The sequence below is a fragment of the Hypomesus nipponensis genome, chromosome 11, assembly GCF_054491055.1.
Source record: "Hypomesus nipponensis isolate SF chromosome 11, ASM5449105v1, whole genome shotgun sequence".
Classification (NCBI taxonomy): Eukaryota; Metazoa; Chordata; class Actinopteri; order Osmeriformes; family Osmeridae; genus Hypomesus; species Hypomesus nipponensis.
In genome coordinates this window covers 3,639,919-3,656,018 of record NC_140371.1, presented here as the reverse complement: position 1 = coordinate 3,656,018, position 16,100 = coordinate 3,639,919, and the positions used below count along the sequence as shown (strand labels likewise).

General features: G+C 51.7%; 1 protein-coding gene across 1 annotated transcript in view; it reads right to left on the bottom strand.

The window, feature by feature from the left end:
• Nucleotides 1-15,215, bottom strand: part of mcu (mitochondrial calcium uniporter) — a 55,322-nt gene extending 40,107 nt beyond the window's left edge. Inside the window, exon 1 of the mRNA XM_084709178.1 lies at nt 15,057-15,215. Coding sequence (XP_084565304.1) covers nt 15,057-15,173 — 117 coding nt within the window. The 5' untranslated portion in view covers nt 15,174-15,215. The remainder of the gene's footprint in view (nt 1-15,056) is intronic.
• Between the last annotated feature and the right edge of the window lie 885 nt (nt 15,216-16,100).

Here is a 16,100-nt window from a genome sequence, read left to right as displayed (position 1 = left end):
ACATATGAAAATCCACACAGTAATGTGTCCCTTCCAAGCCAAGGTGAATCATATCCACCTTACACCACGTTGCGACGGCCCTGCCTGTGTGGTCACACTGAGGAACATTGACTACTAGACACACACACACACACCAATGTCCCAGGGAACACTGTGCCACCAGGTACAACAGTGCTGAATGAACAACATATGAACTTGCTTACATACACACATATGTAAACACACACACAGTCACAACATGCTCCCAAGCTGAGGGTCCAGTTACAACTCGCTCCTGCTTGTTTTACACAATCCTGTATCACCTATCAGATGAATTGCTAGTATTGTGCTGACTAAGAAGGGTTTTTAAAACTGGAATTCTCTCTCGCTGTCTATCCCACACACCCCAACCTTTTCGTCCCCACAAGATCCTGCCTGGATCCATCTTACCTTCTACATTTATCCACACAGAAAACTGACATTCAGAGGCTTTCACTTGCTCACTAACTCGCTAACTCACACACACAACGGTTCCGGTCTCCATGGCAATGAGCGTGTTAGCTAGCAAAGCCACTTTTCAGGTCAGGATTCTCATCAAGCTATTAATGAAAGGGATACAGAGAAGGAGACAAAGAGAGAGACAGAGAGATGGAAGGAAAACAGAAAGGTAGAAAGAACGAAGTTCATTTGTTTGAGGGATTACAGAAGGATGTGTCATATCCTGTCTGTGTTGTGTAATCCTGTGAGGCACCCTGAGTAAACACAAGACTGCTAGAGGTCAAGATGGATGACCCCCCCTCCCCGGCCAGGCCAACGCCAGGCCTGGTTGGGGGACTTCATCAGCCAGGGATTACAGACACGGGTTATTAACATAAATCTATTATCTCTGCTGCCAGCCTCGCAGAGGTGCCTTTCATTTGCACTGTAATGAGGATGATGATGATGATGATGAAGGTCCTACGTCCTCTGCAAGGGGACGGGATCCCGTTCTCCTGCATGACAGCTGAAGCAAGGGGTGTCTGGACCCCACACCTGTCTGTCTGTCTGGACCCCACACCTGTCTATCTGTCTGTCTGTCTGTCTGTCTGTCTGTCTGGACCCCACACCTGTCTGTCTGTCTGTCTGGACCCCACACCTGTCTGTCTGTCTGTCTGTCTGGACCCCACACCTGTCTGTCTGTCTGTCTGTCTGTCTGGACCCCACACCTGTCTGTCTGTCTGGACCCCACACCTGTCTGTCTGTCTGTCTGTCTGGACCCCACACCTGTCTGTCTGTCTGTCTGTCTGTCTGGACCCCACACCTGTCTGTCTGTCTGGACCCCACACCTGTCTGTCTGTCTGGACCCCACACCTGCCCGTCTGTCTGTCTGTCTGGACCCCACACCTGCCTGTCTGCCTTTCTGCCTGCCTGTCTGCATGTCTGGACCCCACACCTGTAGCATAGAGCAGCTCAGAGAGGTGCTTCACTAGACTGCTGAGACAGGGTGTGTAGCATAGAGCAGCTCAGAGAGGTGCTTCACTAGACTGCTGAGACAGGGTGTGTAGCATAGAGCAGCTCAGAGAGGTGCTTCACTAGACTGCTGAGACAGGGTGTGTAGCATAGAGCAGCTCAGAGAGGTGCTTCACTAGACTGCTGAGACAGGGTGTGTAGCATAGAGCAGCTCAGAGAGGTGCTTCACTAGACTGCTGAGACAGCAGGAGAACCCTCCACGCACTCTCACCAAGAGCATGCGCACACACTCTCTCTCTCTTTCCACACACACACACACTCTCTCCACACACACTCTCTCAACAAACACTCTCTCTCCACACACACAACACACACCCTATAATGCCACTCATAGCAATAAGCTTATGTATGGATACACTCACTGATCTCCTGCTCTGATATAAGAGTTAATCAAAAGAATGGAACTCAGAGAACATACAGACCGCGCAACCCCCAGAACTGGGAGGTTCTGCAGGGTCTGGGCTCTGGGGGTTCTGCAGGGTCTGGGGGTTTTGCAGGGTCTGGGGGGTTCTGCAGGGTCTGGGGGTTCTGCAGGGTCTGGGGGGTTCTGCAGGGTCTGGGGGGTTCTGCAGGGTCTGGGGGGTTCTGCAGGGTCTGGGGGTTCTGCAGGGTCTGGGGGTTTTGCAGGGTCTGGGCTCTGGGGGTTCTGCAGGGTCTGGGGGTTTTGCAGGGTCTGGGGGGTTCTGCAGGGTCTGGGGGTTCTGCAGGGTCTGGGGGGTTCTGCAGGGTCTGGGGGTTTTGCAGGGTCTGGGGGGTTCTGCAGGGTCTGGGGGTTCTGCAGGGTCTGGGGGGTTCTGCAGGGTCTGGGGGGTTCTGCAGGGTCTGGGGGTTCTGCAGGGTCTGGGGGTTCTGCAGGGTCTGGGCTTTGGGGGTTCTGCAGGGTCTGGGCTTTGGGGGTTCTGCAGGGTCTGGGGGTTCTGCAGGGTCTGGGGGTTCTGCAGGGTCTCGGGGTTTTGCAGGGTCTGGGCTTTGGGGTTCTGCAGGGTCTGGGGGTTCTGCAGGGTCTGGGGGTTCTGCAGGGTCTGGGGGTTAGCAGGGTCTGGGGGTTAGCAGGGTCTGGGGGTTCTGCAGGGTCTGGGGGTTCTGCAGGGTCTGGGGGTTCTGCAGGGTCTGGGGGTTAGCAGGGTCTGGGGGTTCTGCAGGGTCTGGGGGTTCTGCAGGGTCTGGGGAGTTCTGCAGGGTCTGGGGAGTTCCGCAGGGTCTGGGCTTTGGGGGTTCTGCAGGGTCTGGGGGGTTCTGCAGGGTCTGGGGGGTTCTGCAGGGTCTGGGGAGTTCTGCAGGGTCTGGGGGTTCTGCAGGGTCTGGGGGTTCTGCAGGGTCTGGGGGTTAGCAGGGTCTGGGGGTTCTGCAGGGTCTGGGGGGTTCTGCAGGGTCTGGGGGTTCTGCAGGGTCTGGGGGTTAGCAGGGTCTGGGGGGTTGTGCTTCTGGCCTCACGGCTCATCCGCTCTCTGTCATCCTGACTACCTAGCACTATACTTTGTCCTTCATCATTACCAGCTAATCACAGTATTACTGTTAGCCCTTCTAATCCTTTATTATCTGACATACGTTCTACATGCACAATTTGTTTGTCACTTTGGATACAAGTGTCCAAATAAAATAAAGAAATGGCACGTGCGCAACTCTGCTGTCCACAAATCTACGGTAAGCTACTACCAAAGGAGATGTCTCCTGTTACACCAGATAGATAACACTTCAACCTCGTGTTCCTCCTACTTCTCTATGCTAGTCGGTCCTCTCTCCCTTCTCCTCTCTTATATCTCCCTACAACCCATCTCTTTCCCCTTCCACTCTCCCCCTTTCTCCCCATCCCCTCTGCCCATCGCTCCCTCCACCTGCCCCCTCTCCATCCTTCCCAGGAATGCCACATGCTCGGCTGGTCGTCTCACCCCCCCTCACCCTGGCCTGCTGGTCTCCTAAGGGGCATGCAGCTACCACTACAGCAGGAGCCCTGCTACTGGCCATGTGCTACACTGTAGCATGTAACAATACTCGTGTGACAATGTTACTTATTTAACACAAGTGTGACATGGCTAGAGGGCAGCTGAAGGTGTGTTGATAGGAAGGTGGAATCATGTTGGAGGGAGCGGGGTGGGGAGTGTAGAGAGAGGGAGGGTAGAGAGAGGGAGGGTAGAGAGAGGGAGTGCAGAGAGAGGGAGTGTAGAGAGAGGGAGTGCAGAGAGAGGGAGGGTAGAGAGAGGGAGTGTAGAGAGAGGGAGTGCAGAGAGAGGGAGTGTAGAGAGAGGGAGTGTAGAGAGAGGGAGTGTAGAGAGAGGGAGTGTAGAGAGAGGGAGGGTAGAGAGAGGGAGTGTAGAGAGAGGGAGGGTACAGAGAGGGAGGGTAGAGAGAGGGAGTGTAGAGAGAGGGAGGGTAGAGAGAGGGAGTGTAGAGAGAGGGAGTGCAGAGAGAGGGAGTGTAGAGAGAGGGAGTGCAGAGAGAGGGAGGGTAGAGAGAGGGAGGGTAGAGAGAGGGAGTGTAGAGAGAGGGAGTGCAGAGAGAGGGAGTGTAGAGAGAGGGAGTGTAGAGAGAGGGAGTGTAGAGAGAGGGAGTGTAGAGAGAGGGAGGGTAGAGAGAGGGAGTGTAGAGAGAGGGAGTGCAGAGAGAGGGAGTGCAGAGAGAGGGAGTGTAGAGAGAGGGAGGGTAGAGAGAGGGAGGGTAGAGAGAGGGAGTGTAGAGAGAGGGAGTGCAGAGAGAGGGAGTGTAGAGAGAGGGAGTGCAGAGAGAGGGAGTGTAGAGAGAGGGAGGGTAGAGAGAGGGAGGGTAGAGAGAGGGAGTGCAGAGAGAGGGAGTGTAGAGAGAGGGAGGGTAGAGAGAGGGAGTGCAGAGAGAGGGAGTGTAGAGAGAGGGAGTGTAGAGAGAGGGAGTGCAGAGAGAGGGAGTGTAGAGAGAGGGAGGGTAGAGAGAGGGAGGGTAGAGAGAGGGAGTGCAGAGAGAGGGAGTGTAGAGAGAGGGAGTGTAGAGAGAGGGAGTGCAGAGAGAGGGAGTGTAGAGAGAGGGAGTGTAGAGAGAGAGTGTAGAGAGAGGGAGGGTAGAGAGAGGGAGTGTAGAGAGAAGGAGGGTAGAGAGAGGGAGTGTAGAGAGAAGGAGGGTAGAGAGAGGGAGTGTAGAGAGAGGGAGGGTAGAGAGAGGGAGGGTAGAGAGAGGGAGTGTAGAGAGAGGGAGGGTAGAGAGAGGAAGGGTAGAAAGAGGGAGGGTAGAGAGAGGGAGTGTAGAGAGAGGGAGGGTAGAGAGAGGGAGGGTAGAGAGAGGAAGGGTAGAAAGAGGGAGGGTAGAGAGAGGGAGGGTAGAGAGAGGGAGGGTAGAGAGAGGAAGGGTAGAAAGAGGGAGGGTAGAGAGAGGAAGGGTAGAAAGAGGGAGGGTAGAGAGAGGAAGGGTAGAAAGAGGGAGGGTAGAGAGAGGGAGGGTAGAGAGAGGGAGGGTAGAGAGAGGGAGGGTAGAGAGAGGAAGGGTAGAAAGAGGGAGTGTAGAGAGAGGAAGGGTAGAAAGAGGGAGGGTAGAGAGAGGGAGGGTAGAGAGAGGGAGTGTAGAGAGAGGGAGGGTAGAGAGAGGAAGGGTAGAAAGAGGGAGGGTAGAGAGAGGGAGTGTAGAGAGAGGGAGGGTAGAGAGAGGGAGGGTAGAGAGAGGAAGGGTAGAAAGAGGGAGGGTAGAGAGAGGGAGGGTAGAGAGAGGGAGGGTAGAGAGAGGAAGGGTAGAAAGAGGGAGGGTAGAGAGAGGAAGGGTAGAAAGAGGGAGGGTAGAGAGAGGAAGGGTAGAAAGAGGGAGGGTAGAGAGAGGGAGGGTAGAGAGAGGGAGGGTAGAGAGAGGGAGGGTAGAGAGAGGAAGGGTAGAAAGAGGGAGTGTAGAGAGAGGAAGGGTAGAAAGAGGGAGGGTAGAGAGAGGAAGGGTAGAGAGAGGGAGTGTAGAGAGAGGGAGGGTAGAGAGAGGGAGGGTAGAGAGAGGAAGGGTAGAAAGAGGGAGGGTAGAGAGAGGAAGGGTAGAAAGAGGGAGGGTAGAGAGAGGGAGGGTAGAGAGAGGGAGGGTAGAGAGAGGAAGGGTAGAAAGAGGGAGGGTAGAGAGAGGAAGGGTAGAAAGAGGGAGGGTAGAGAGAGGAAGGGTAGAAAGAGGGAGGGTAGAGAGAGGAAGGGTAGAGAGAGGGAGGGTAGAGAGAGGGAGGGTAGAGAGAGGGAGGGTAGAGAGAGGGAGGGTAGAGAGAGGGTAGGTGGGTAAGACTATAAGCTGAAGGTCATGGCCAGCCCAGCTACTCAGGACAGTGGAGCTGCTGGATGTGTTCTGAATGGGGCTCATTAACATGAAAGCAGAACAGACAGGAGGGCAGATTCCAGATAACAGACCTGCTGCATGAAGGTGGTCCTCACATCCCTCCAGCAGCCAGGACTGACTGACAGCTAAACACACATTCAGGCTCTTCCAGGTTAAGTGACTGTATGTGTTTCCTTGTTGGAGAGCATGTGAATCCCCCCCCCCAACCGCCCCGCACACACACACACACACACACACACACACACATACGCACACACCAATCATCCCAACGGTTCTATTACCCCCCCATCCCACTCTCCTCTCCATGCCACCATCTACCTCCATTGATCCAGCATATTCAATTGAAAACAATATATGAAATCTGACAGATTCATTTCGGTCCGAGTTCATCTTCTTAAACGACCCTGAAAATCCATAAGTAGTTTATCCAATTATGCAATGTTCAGCAAAAAGCAAACACACTGAGAGAGAAAGGGCTGAGTGAGTGAGTGAGTGAGTGAGTGAGTTAACCCTAACCCTCAGCATCTGCATTTCCAGTGACTACTTTGTGCTACTAACTAACCCTCCATGTCTAACCCTAACTAACCCTCCACGTTTAACCCAAACTAACCCTCCACTGCTAACCTAATCTATAGCCTAACCTAACCACCTATAACCTAAGCTCAGCTAGGACTGACGGATGTCTCAACTGAGCGAGGTGAAAGCAAGTATGTACTAGAACACCAGGAGGAGGTGTCAGCAAGGAAAGGTCTGCCCCAAATTAAGTCAGTTCATCAGTCAGTCGGTCAATAAGCCACTCAGTTTATCAGTCAATTAGGGAGTCCCTCTGCCCCTCAAACAAATTCAACTCATTCTCTCTGTGTCTCTTTCTCACGCTGTCTGTTTCTCTCTCTCTCTCAGGTGAGGTACAAAAGGTGTTACAGACAGGTGAGACAGTGACAGGAAGCAGAATGCAGTTTTGCTCAACTTAACTCCTGTACTCAACTATACAACAGGTTCTACTCAGCTTCCTCAAGTACGGCAACGCCCCCCTATCTAACAGCAATGCCGTCTCACTACCTGACACAGCAGAATCCCATAATAAGATATGAGAGAGAGAGAGAGAGAGAGAGAGAGAGAGAGAGGGGGAGGGGGAGGGGGAGGGGGAGGGGGAGGGGGAGGGGGAGGGAGAGGGAGAGGGAGAGGGAGAGGGAGAGGGAGAGGGAGAGGGAGAGGGAGGGGGAGAGGGAGGGGGAGGGGGAGGGGGAGGGGGAGAGGGAGGGGGAGAGGGAGGGGGAGAGGGAGAGGGAGAGAGAACAAAGGCTTTGTTTTTATGAGGGAGTCAAGGCCTTGAGATAAAGAGTATCTCACAGGTCAGGGTTTATGGGACAGGATAGTGTCATTAGCTAACACCGCCCAGTCTGAGCTATGAGGACAGAGTGTCCTGTAAACTAATCGATGATCTCCTGAACTGATACTATGACGACCCTGGCTCTACTTGAATATTTACCAAAGAGAGCAAGATGCTGCCATGGCAACCTCTCTGATCCTGGCCAATAGAACCACAGCCTGATAACCTCCACAAATATATTAACTTGCTTATTTAGATTAGGACACCGGTATGTTAAACAGCTATTCATCAGCAACAGCAGCCCAGGCCTTGTGCTAAACAAATCTGGGGGGACACGTAACCAAGACGATGGTTTCAGTTTGATAGTGACAGGCAATTCTTCCCACAGAAGGTGTTACAGTTGGACGTGTGGTATTAGTGGTGCATTATGCAAACTAGTGCCCTTGACAGCCGTGCCCGTGATACAGTCGGTGACTAAGATAGTTAGTTGATTCTTTGGTAACTTTATTAGAGTTTGTGCATGTTTGCAGAGTTTTTGCTTGTGCTGCGTAATTTTCCCCAGGAAAATGCATACTGATGATGTCAGTTTAAAGAAAGGTTCACGTGCTAGGCTAATGTGCCTGGCCACATGCCAGGGTACAGTGATGTGCCTGGCCACATGCTAGGCTAATGTGCCTGGCCACATGCTAGGCTAATGTGCCTGGCCACGTGCTAGGCTAACGTACCTGGCCACATGCTAGGCTAATGTGATAATGATCTGTGTCATTTAAGAAGTGGAAGGTAGGACTGGGAAGGCTGTTGCATGACCGGTATTGGTAAATCAATCGATTCTTTTGTTATCACTAATCAGCGAGGATGCTAAGAGCTGGCTCTAGCAAGCTGTGAGGGGCCAATCGGGGGCAATGGGGACCAGGGGGGCCACAATGCTGTTGTGCATAATCAGTTTTATTGCCCAAGGGCGTTTGAGTCCCTATTGTCCCCTGAAACTGATATAATAAACCGACATTCAATCCAGATTTACTAAGAACCCATCAATCACAGTGATGCTGCAACATCGATCACTGTCACCGCAGCAACTACAGTGGAGAGGTCTGAGGCTGCCAATCACCGGGCCTTAAAACACCAGCATCAACGATTACACACACACCGCCTCACTCACATAAAGAACACTCACAAAAAACACTAGGTCTTATCCAACACTGTCTTTCTCTATGACAAACACACTCAAAACACTTCCTTCCTCACACTATTCATCACAGCAGGTGACAGGAGGGGTCTTTGGGGACTGTAAAGATGTCTCTTGGAGATCCTGTGTGTGTGTGTGTGTGTGTGTGTGTGTGTGTACACCGACAGCAGATCTGAGGCAAGGAGAGCTTTGGCTCCCAGGAGAGCTGCAGGTTAGCCTGTGTACATCTTAAAACAAACAGTGGGTTAGTCTAATCCTGTATGCTTAGCTGTCAGGGAATGCCTGGGTGTTCTATCAGCCCAGCCATCCATTCATCCATCCCTTAATCCATCCATCAATCCATCAGTCCATCAGTCCATCCATCTCTTGCTCCATCCGTCCATCCCCTTAACCTCTACCCAAAGATGACAAGGCAGAAATGTTCCAAGGCTCTCAGCAGCTTCAGTGTCTCAGCTCTCCCAACCTGCTGGGATAATCCAGCTCCCTGGACACCAAAGTAGTGGGAGGGGGTACTCGGGTTAAGTGGATGCTGATTGGATTAGCAGGCCACAGGGGGCCATGCCCCCTCGACCCTGCTCACCCCCTAGACCCTGCCCACCACTAACTGGCCCGCGAACATGTTAATAAGCATAGAGAGGAGGAGAACGGAGGAGAGGAGAGGGGAGGAAGAGGAGAGGGGGAGATGAAGAATAGAGGAGAGGGACATGAAGAGAGGAGAGGAAGAGAGGAAAGGAGGAGGAGGAGGAGAGGGGATGAAGGGAAGAGGAGGGGGAGATGGAGAGGAGAGGAGGAGGAATAGAAAAGGAGGATGTGCCAGAGGAAGATGAAGGCCATAGAAACAGAGACAAGACATCAAGCAGTGGAGCATTTCCCAGAATGCACCACACCTTCTCCCCCGACACTGGCGGCGTCCAACGCTCTAGTGTGACATCAACACAGGAGCAGAGCAGATGGCGAGGAGGAGGAGGAGGAGCAGCTGACTCACATGGCCCAGGCTAGCTGAGACTCTCTCCTAGCTGGTCTCTCCTGATGGGCTTGTGGGAACAGGCAGCCTGCTCTCAGGGACCACAGCCGCAGTACTGACCTCAGGTCAGCTGGGTCTACACACACACACTGACCTCCCTAACAGACAGCTGTAGCACTGACCTCAGGTCAGCTGGGTCTACACACACTGACCTCCCTAACAGACAGCCGCAGCACTGACCCCAGGTCAGCTGGCTCTACACACACTGACCAGGGCAAGTGTCTGTCCCCGCCTAAAGGATGTAGCCAGACCAGGCCAGACCAGAGTATACCAACATAGATCTAAGGCTGCTCAATTACTTAATTGACTTTGGAAACATGATCCATTTATCGATCTTTGAAGAAAAAAAGACCTTAAAATACTTTAACAAAACTACTACAGGGTAGATTGAGGTAGAAAAGGAGGAGAGCACATTGTTATCAGTGTTAGTGGACCCACAAACCCCCACCTTGAAAGATACCCTGGTAGTTTGGTGTGTTACGACTGCACCCCCGAAGACTGGCATGCAGCAGAGTGCTAAGCAGTCACATCACCCCATACCAAGAAGCCGGAGGAGTAGTGTGATTTATAACGCAAGACTAAACGAGAGCATCATGGCTAAACTGAATGCGGCATATTATCTTGATTATCGTGTTTTCCTAATTATAGGTAGCCAAAATTGCAATTGAAAAACATTTGATTATTCACCTGGCCCTGGCTCAATGAGACCAAACTATGCCAGGCTAGGATAGACCAGATCTAACCAGATCAGGCCAGATCTAAGCAGACTAGACCAGGTTAGTCAAGACAAGACCATAACATACCAGGATATATAAGACCAGGGGCCGTATTCACAAAACATCTTGAGTCTAAAAGTAGCTCTTAACTCGACGATTTAGGAGAAACTCTTTAACATAATGGGCATCAGTCCTAATTTTAGGACTCCTCATGTTTGTATTTCACAAAGCGTTTTAGTGCGAAAACCAGCTCCTAAATGATCTGTGAAAAGTCAAGAGGACTCCCAAGTCACTAAAACCAAATTACAAACAATCCTAAAATGTCTGTTGCTGGGAATCTACCTTGGGACGTAAACATTTTTGAAACATGTTGTTCTATTGAGCTTATGAAAATGTATCGTCGGGTATCAGAATGCAGTTGTTATCAGGGATGCAGTCACAGAAACAACCCAGTAACACCGGAGATCAACGCTACGCTACTTGGCCACAGGGAAAATGCAGCTCTGCAGCGCAGGAGATTTAGATATATTATCTCAGCCATCCATCAGTAGAACACATCACATTGCATTTAACAATATGCCCTCTGCAGACTCCACATCGACAATTCATATAGCGGCGTTCAGTACCGGTCCTGGCACATTTGGAGCCCGAGGCAAGATTTATCACCAGCACCGCCGCACCCCCCCCCCCTCCGGGCGCACAAATCGGGGTGCCGGTCCCCCCCGCCCCCAGGGGTGCCGCCCCCCCAATCACAACACGGACATATGACGTGGCGCGGTTGGCGCCCTTTGCCGGTAGTGCGGGAGGGTTCATTAATGGATGCACTTGAGAAAATGCCGCCCCCCTCTTCATGCCGCCCTAGGCGGCTGCCTATGTCGCCTTTAGGAAGGACCGGCCCTGGCGGCCTTTATGCATATTCAACATTTGTTTACAAGATGAACATGTAAGAGACTGACAATTAGCTAAACATATACTTGTTTAATTAGTGACACGACCTACAATTGACCATCTTTATATGAATATGGCAAAATTTCTATTTTAAAACTTTACATATTGTAAAATTTAAACTTGTTCTACAGTATTTCTATGATGAAATCATTGACAAAGATCCATCCCCTATTAGTCAATCACTGTTGGCATAGTTAGCAACCTTGTTGACATTGGCAACAAGGTCAACCCCACCCTTTGTCTTGGCTTAAGATTTCTCCCCATTCCTTAAAAGTTACTCTCAGCAGCTTTGAAAATATGTTTTAGAAGGAAACTCTTTGTTAAGATCTTTAAGGAGAATTTCTTTAGTGGTAAGATAAAATGTTTTGGGAATACGGCCCCAGAACTAACCACAGCAGTACAGACCAGACCAGACCAGAACAGGCTGGACCTAACCAGCCCAGAGCAGGACATAGACCAGGGGAGCTGTCCTTTTGCTTCTCACACTGAGACAGGCCCAGCAGTCTTCAGCTTGGTAGTGATGGAGGACAGACAGGCCCAGCAGTCTTCAGCTTGGTAGTGATGGAAGACAGACAGACAGGCTCCGATTGGACCACTGATCAACTGGAGGAATGATTGACTGATTGATTGGCAGGTCAATATGACAAAAACACACTGCTGACACTTATATAGTCTCAGAACATGACTTGTGTCTGAGCTAAACTACAGAACGTCATCGCTGTCCTAAACAGGTCTGCATGCGTGTGTGTGCACTTGTGTATGCATGTATGTATTTACATGTGTGAATGGATGTGTGAATGAGTGTGTTCATGTAAGTGTTTGTGTGTGTTTGTGTGTGCGTTTGTGTGTGTGGTGTGTGTGCCTGCGGTGTGTGTGCATTTGCATGTAAGTATTTGTGTCTGAGCGTGTGCATGTCACGTGTATGCATGTGTGTGTATGTGTGTGTTTGCATGTATGTAAGTATTCGTGTGGGTGTGTGTGTACTGTGTGTGGATGCGTGCTCAGGTAACAGATGCTGCTATCTTAGTCCTGTCTTCTCTGACAGGTGTAGCAACAGGTTCTGCCACAGTGTCACACCTGACTCACTGGCCTGGCTGACAGCTAAACCCAGTTACACACACCTGGAGGGGGGGCAGTCTGCAGCTACACCTGGGGGAGGGGGGCTGTCTAACAACTGGGGAGCGTAAAGAGGCAGTTTAGCAGCAGCACAACTCTTACTGGCCTGCCAGTCCCCTCAGCCTGCTAAATCAGTTAGAGTTTAACTGCATGGTTAGGAGGTTAGGAGGACAAGCTGAATATGGTCTCCCACTGGGGGTGAATATGGTCTCTCACTGGGGGTGAATATGGTCTCTCACTGGGGGTGAATATGGTCTCTCACTGGGGGTGAATATGGTCTCTCACTGGGGGTGAACATGGTTTCCCACTGGGGATGAACATGGTCTCCCACTGGGGGTGAACATGGTCTAACCTAGCAGCTCACAGCAGGGACAGAGCTAGAAGCTGGAGGGATAGGAGGCTGAGAGTGGACTGGGGTGAGGGGGGGGGAAGAATACGAGCTCTGGGGGCTAGGATGGAGGGGGTAAGCCTGGAGGGTGAGGGCTGGGGTGGATATGGAGGTTAGGGGCTGGGGGTGGAGGCTGGGAGTTGAGGCTTAAGGCTGGGGTGGAGGCTGGGAGTAAAGGCTGGGAGTGGAGGCTGGGGGTGGAGGCTGGGAGTGGAGGCTGGGGGTGGAGGCTGGGAGTGGAGGCTGGGGGTGGAGGCTGGGAGTGGAGGCTGGGGGTGGAGGCTGGGAGTGGAGGCTGGGGGTGGAGGCTGGGAGTGGAGGCTGGGGGTGGAGGCTGGGGGTGGAGGCTGGGAGTGGAGGCTGGGAGTGAAGGCTGGGGGTGGAGTCTGGGGGTGGAGGCTGGGAGTGGAGGCTGGGGGTGGAGGGTATCAACTGAGAGCTCTGGAGGGTAGGGTCTGACAATTAGGGGCTATCCCGGGGTTAACATTCACCTTAGAAACACGGAGATACAGAGATGATGAAACAAGAGACACCAGAGGAGTTAATACCTCCCATGCTCACATGATGGATGTGGCAAAAGAAAAATCAAACAAGCCGTACTAACAACTAAGATGACATGACTTTCTCAGTCCCTGCATGTTACCTTTTTACCTCATCCCACTCCCTCATCCCTCTCTCTGCCTCACCCCCTCTTTCATCCCTCTCTACCTCAACCCCCCCCTCATCCCCCCATTCCTCAGCCCTCTCTCTCTCTTTGCACAATGGTAGGGCTATCTCTTGACTATGGAGGAAGGGCTATCTCTTGACTATGGAGGAAGGGCTATCTCAGGACTATGAGGGAAGGGCTATCTCCTGACTATGAAGGAAGGGCTATCTCCTGACTATGAGGGAAGGGCAAGCTCCTGGACTATGAGGGAAGGGCTATCTCCTGGACTATGAGGAAAGGCTATCTTTCTGTGTTTGCATGTTCTCCCCATGCTCACATGGGTTTCCCCCACAAAGAGCCCAGAGAAGATATCTCCCCTGCCCCTGCCCCTGCCCCTACCCCTGTCCCTGTCCCTGTCCCTGTCCCTGCCCCTGCCCCTGTCCCTGTCCCTGTCCCTGCCCCTGCCCCTGCCCCTGCCCCTACCCCTGCCCCTGCCCCTGCCCCTGCCCCTGCCCCTGCCCCTACCCCTACCCCTGTCCCTACCCCTGTCCCTACCCCTGTCCCTGTCCCTACCCCTACCCCTGTCCCTGCCCCTGCCCCTGCCCCTGCCCCTGCCCCTGCCCCTGCCCCTGCCCCTGTTCCTGCCCTCTCTCTCCTTCATCCCTCTTTCTACCTCATCTCTCTCTAGTCGTTCCATCCTCCCTTGTCCTTGTCTTTACCTCTGTCATCCCTCCATCCACTACTGAGACAGCTCCTATCCGAGGCCATTAAGAGCTGAGAGTGGAATTGTGGCTCCATTGAGAAGTATTAACCAGACATCTCAAACACAATGACCTGTGTGCAGTGTGTGGGAAGCATGTGTGAGGGTGCTGGGTATATGGCGCCCCGGCCGGTCAAAGTGTGAGGCTTAGCTCCAGGCTCCATGGTTCTGTTTCCCTGAGCCAGCAGGAAAAACAGGATCTCCCTCCAGAACGGGGAAACACCCACAGACACAGGAGTGTTGGGGGGGGGGGGGGGGGGGGGTGTACAGTGTGACATAATCAAGCGAGGAATTCCATGATTGTAGTGTGTATGTGTGTGCGCGCGCATGTGTGTCTGTAGTTCCCCTCACGCTTATATGGACGCGCACCGACTCGGTTCACACCACATGCCGTGGAGTTCTGCCGCACTGTCACACGGACCCACTGCAGAGAGATCTTCCGCTTTCTCTCTCTTTCACACACACAAACACACACACACTGTACACGTACGCACAGTACAGCAGCGTCTACTGTAGGTCCAAGCAATCCCTCATATCGACTGACAAGCAAACCAAAAGCTATAATCTTAATAAAACGGAAAATATTCAAAGAAGTCACATTAACAATAATGATATGGCTATGCGTCCGTCGCGGTTTACCAACAGCTACAGCTGTTGATAAACGTTTAAGTTTATCCATACATACATACTTACATACATACATACATTCATTCAACATGGTCCGAGCACAGACATTATCAACGCTTTGTGGTAACCGACTAAACATCTTGGTTGCAAAGTGTAACAGCAGTGTAAAAGACGATGACAGGTATTGTGATCAGACACACACCCGCCTATTGACGGGGAACAAGCTCCTCTTGGCGGTCGTGGCTACAGCAGTCTTGAAAACTGCATTGCTACTGCTGTCAAAAAAGACAGGGTGCGCGCCTGCGGCCGGTCACCGACTGTACGCTAACATTTTAGTTAACACAATAGCTTATCAGCTTATCAACTGGCTTCGGGTCATGTCGCAGCAAGCTTCCATCAATATCTTAGAAGGGGGTCGAATGGAACTATTAACGATGCTAGTTAGCCTTTACTTCCTTAGCCCGCCTGCACAGGATATCAGACAGCACAGCCCCACCAACGTTTTTTCCGCTGTCCTGACTTGCCTTGTCCCGAACCACATTCACGAATTTTGGTCTGAAGACTTACCGTTCGTATGTGCTGATGATGTCGCTGTGAGGAGACAAGAAGTGCAGGGAGGCTGCTGGCCCCCGCGCCGCTGCTCCGGGACAGTAGGAGTACGGATCTGCACACTTTCGCAGCCATCGCTCTAGTGAAACCTCGCTGTGAAGGCGAATGCTGCGGGCTGACCGAAAGCGAGCGAGCTGGGGAGGGAGGGACGGTGGTGGTGGTGGGCGGGTTGGGCAAACAACCTCATACACGCGCTAAACGCGGACAGGAATGTGGGTGCGCACGATTAGTATACCGGGGGTGACCAGCCAATTTGTAAATTTTCGGGGTTGCTATATTTTATCGGACCCCCTTATGGCTTAATGACACGCGACCCTCTCTGATAATTAACCCAGCAGCCTGTTATCAAAAGTCTACAACAAAATTAACAAATTACCAAGTTGCGGATGCCAAAAGAAAGTAGGCTAAAATACGTCCGCATATTGGCCTGATATTAGCCTATATACATCCACTAACATGCAGAGTCGTTAGATATTAGGCTACATCGTTACACTATTTGAATTAGTTATGATTTGATCCATTTAAATCCATAACTTGTCAGATGCACCACCTACTCTGTAATTCAAGCATACCCCGGCGTTTAAAACGTGTTTACCCTCTCAGAGCGAAGTGATTGCAGCAGCAACTTAAAAAAAACGGTTATTTTTACAATTCTAAGAAATTGTATTGTTTATACAGCACGACATATAGCCTGCCGCACCCTCGAAAGTACATTTTGAGGAAAAATTACAAAAAGTGACATACGATTGGTCGATTAGACCTATTGAGGGCGGGCGCCCATACTTTTCATCCAATTAGAGCAACGTTTTTTCTTGCCAGAACCGTGTCAATACATGATTCTGCCAATAAGAGACCGCGAGGAGGTTCATTCACGAGGAGATCCCAAGAACGGAGAATAACCAGCCAGCACCGCGAATAATGACTGACTCGGGATTCCACAATGCTGTTACTTTACTACACAATATTCTAAAACATTTCTCTCTGGGCCACAAGGAGCAATTA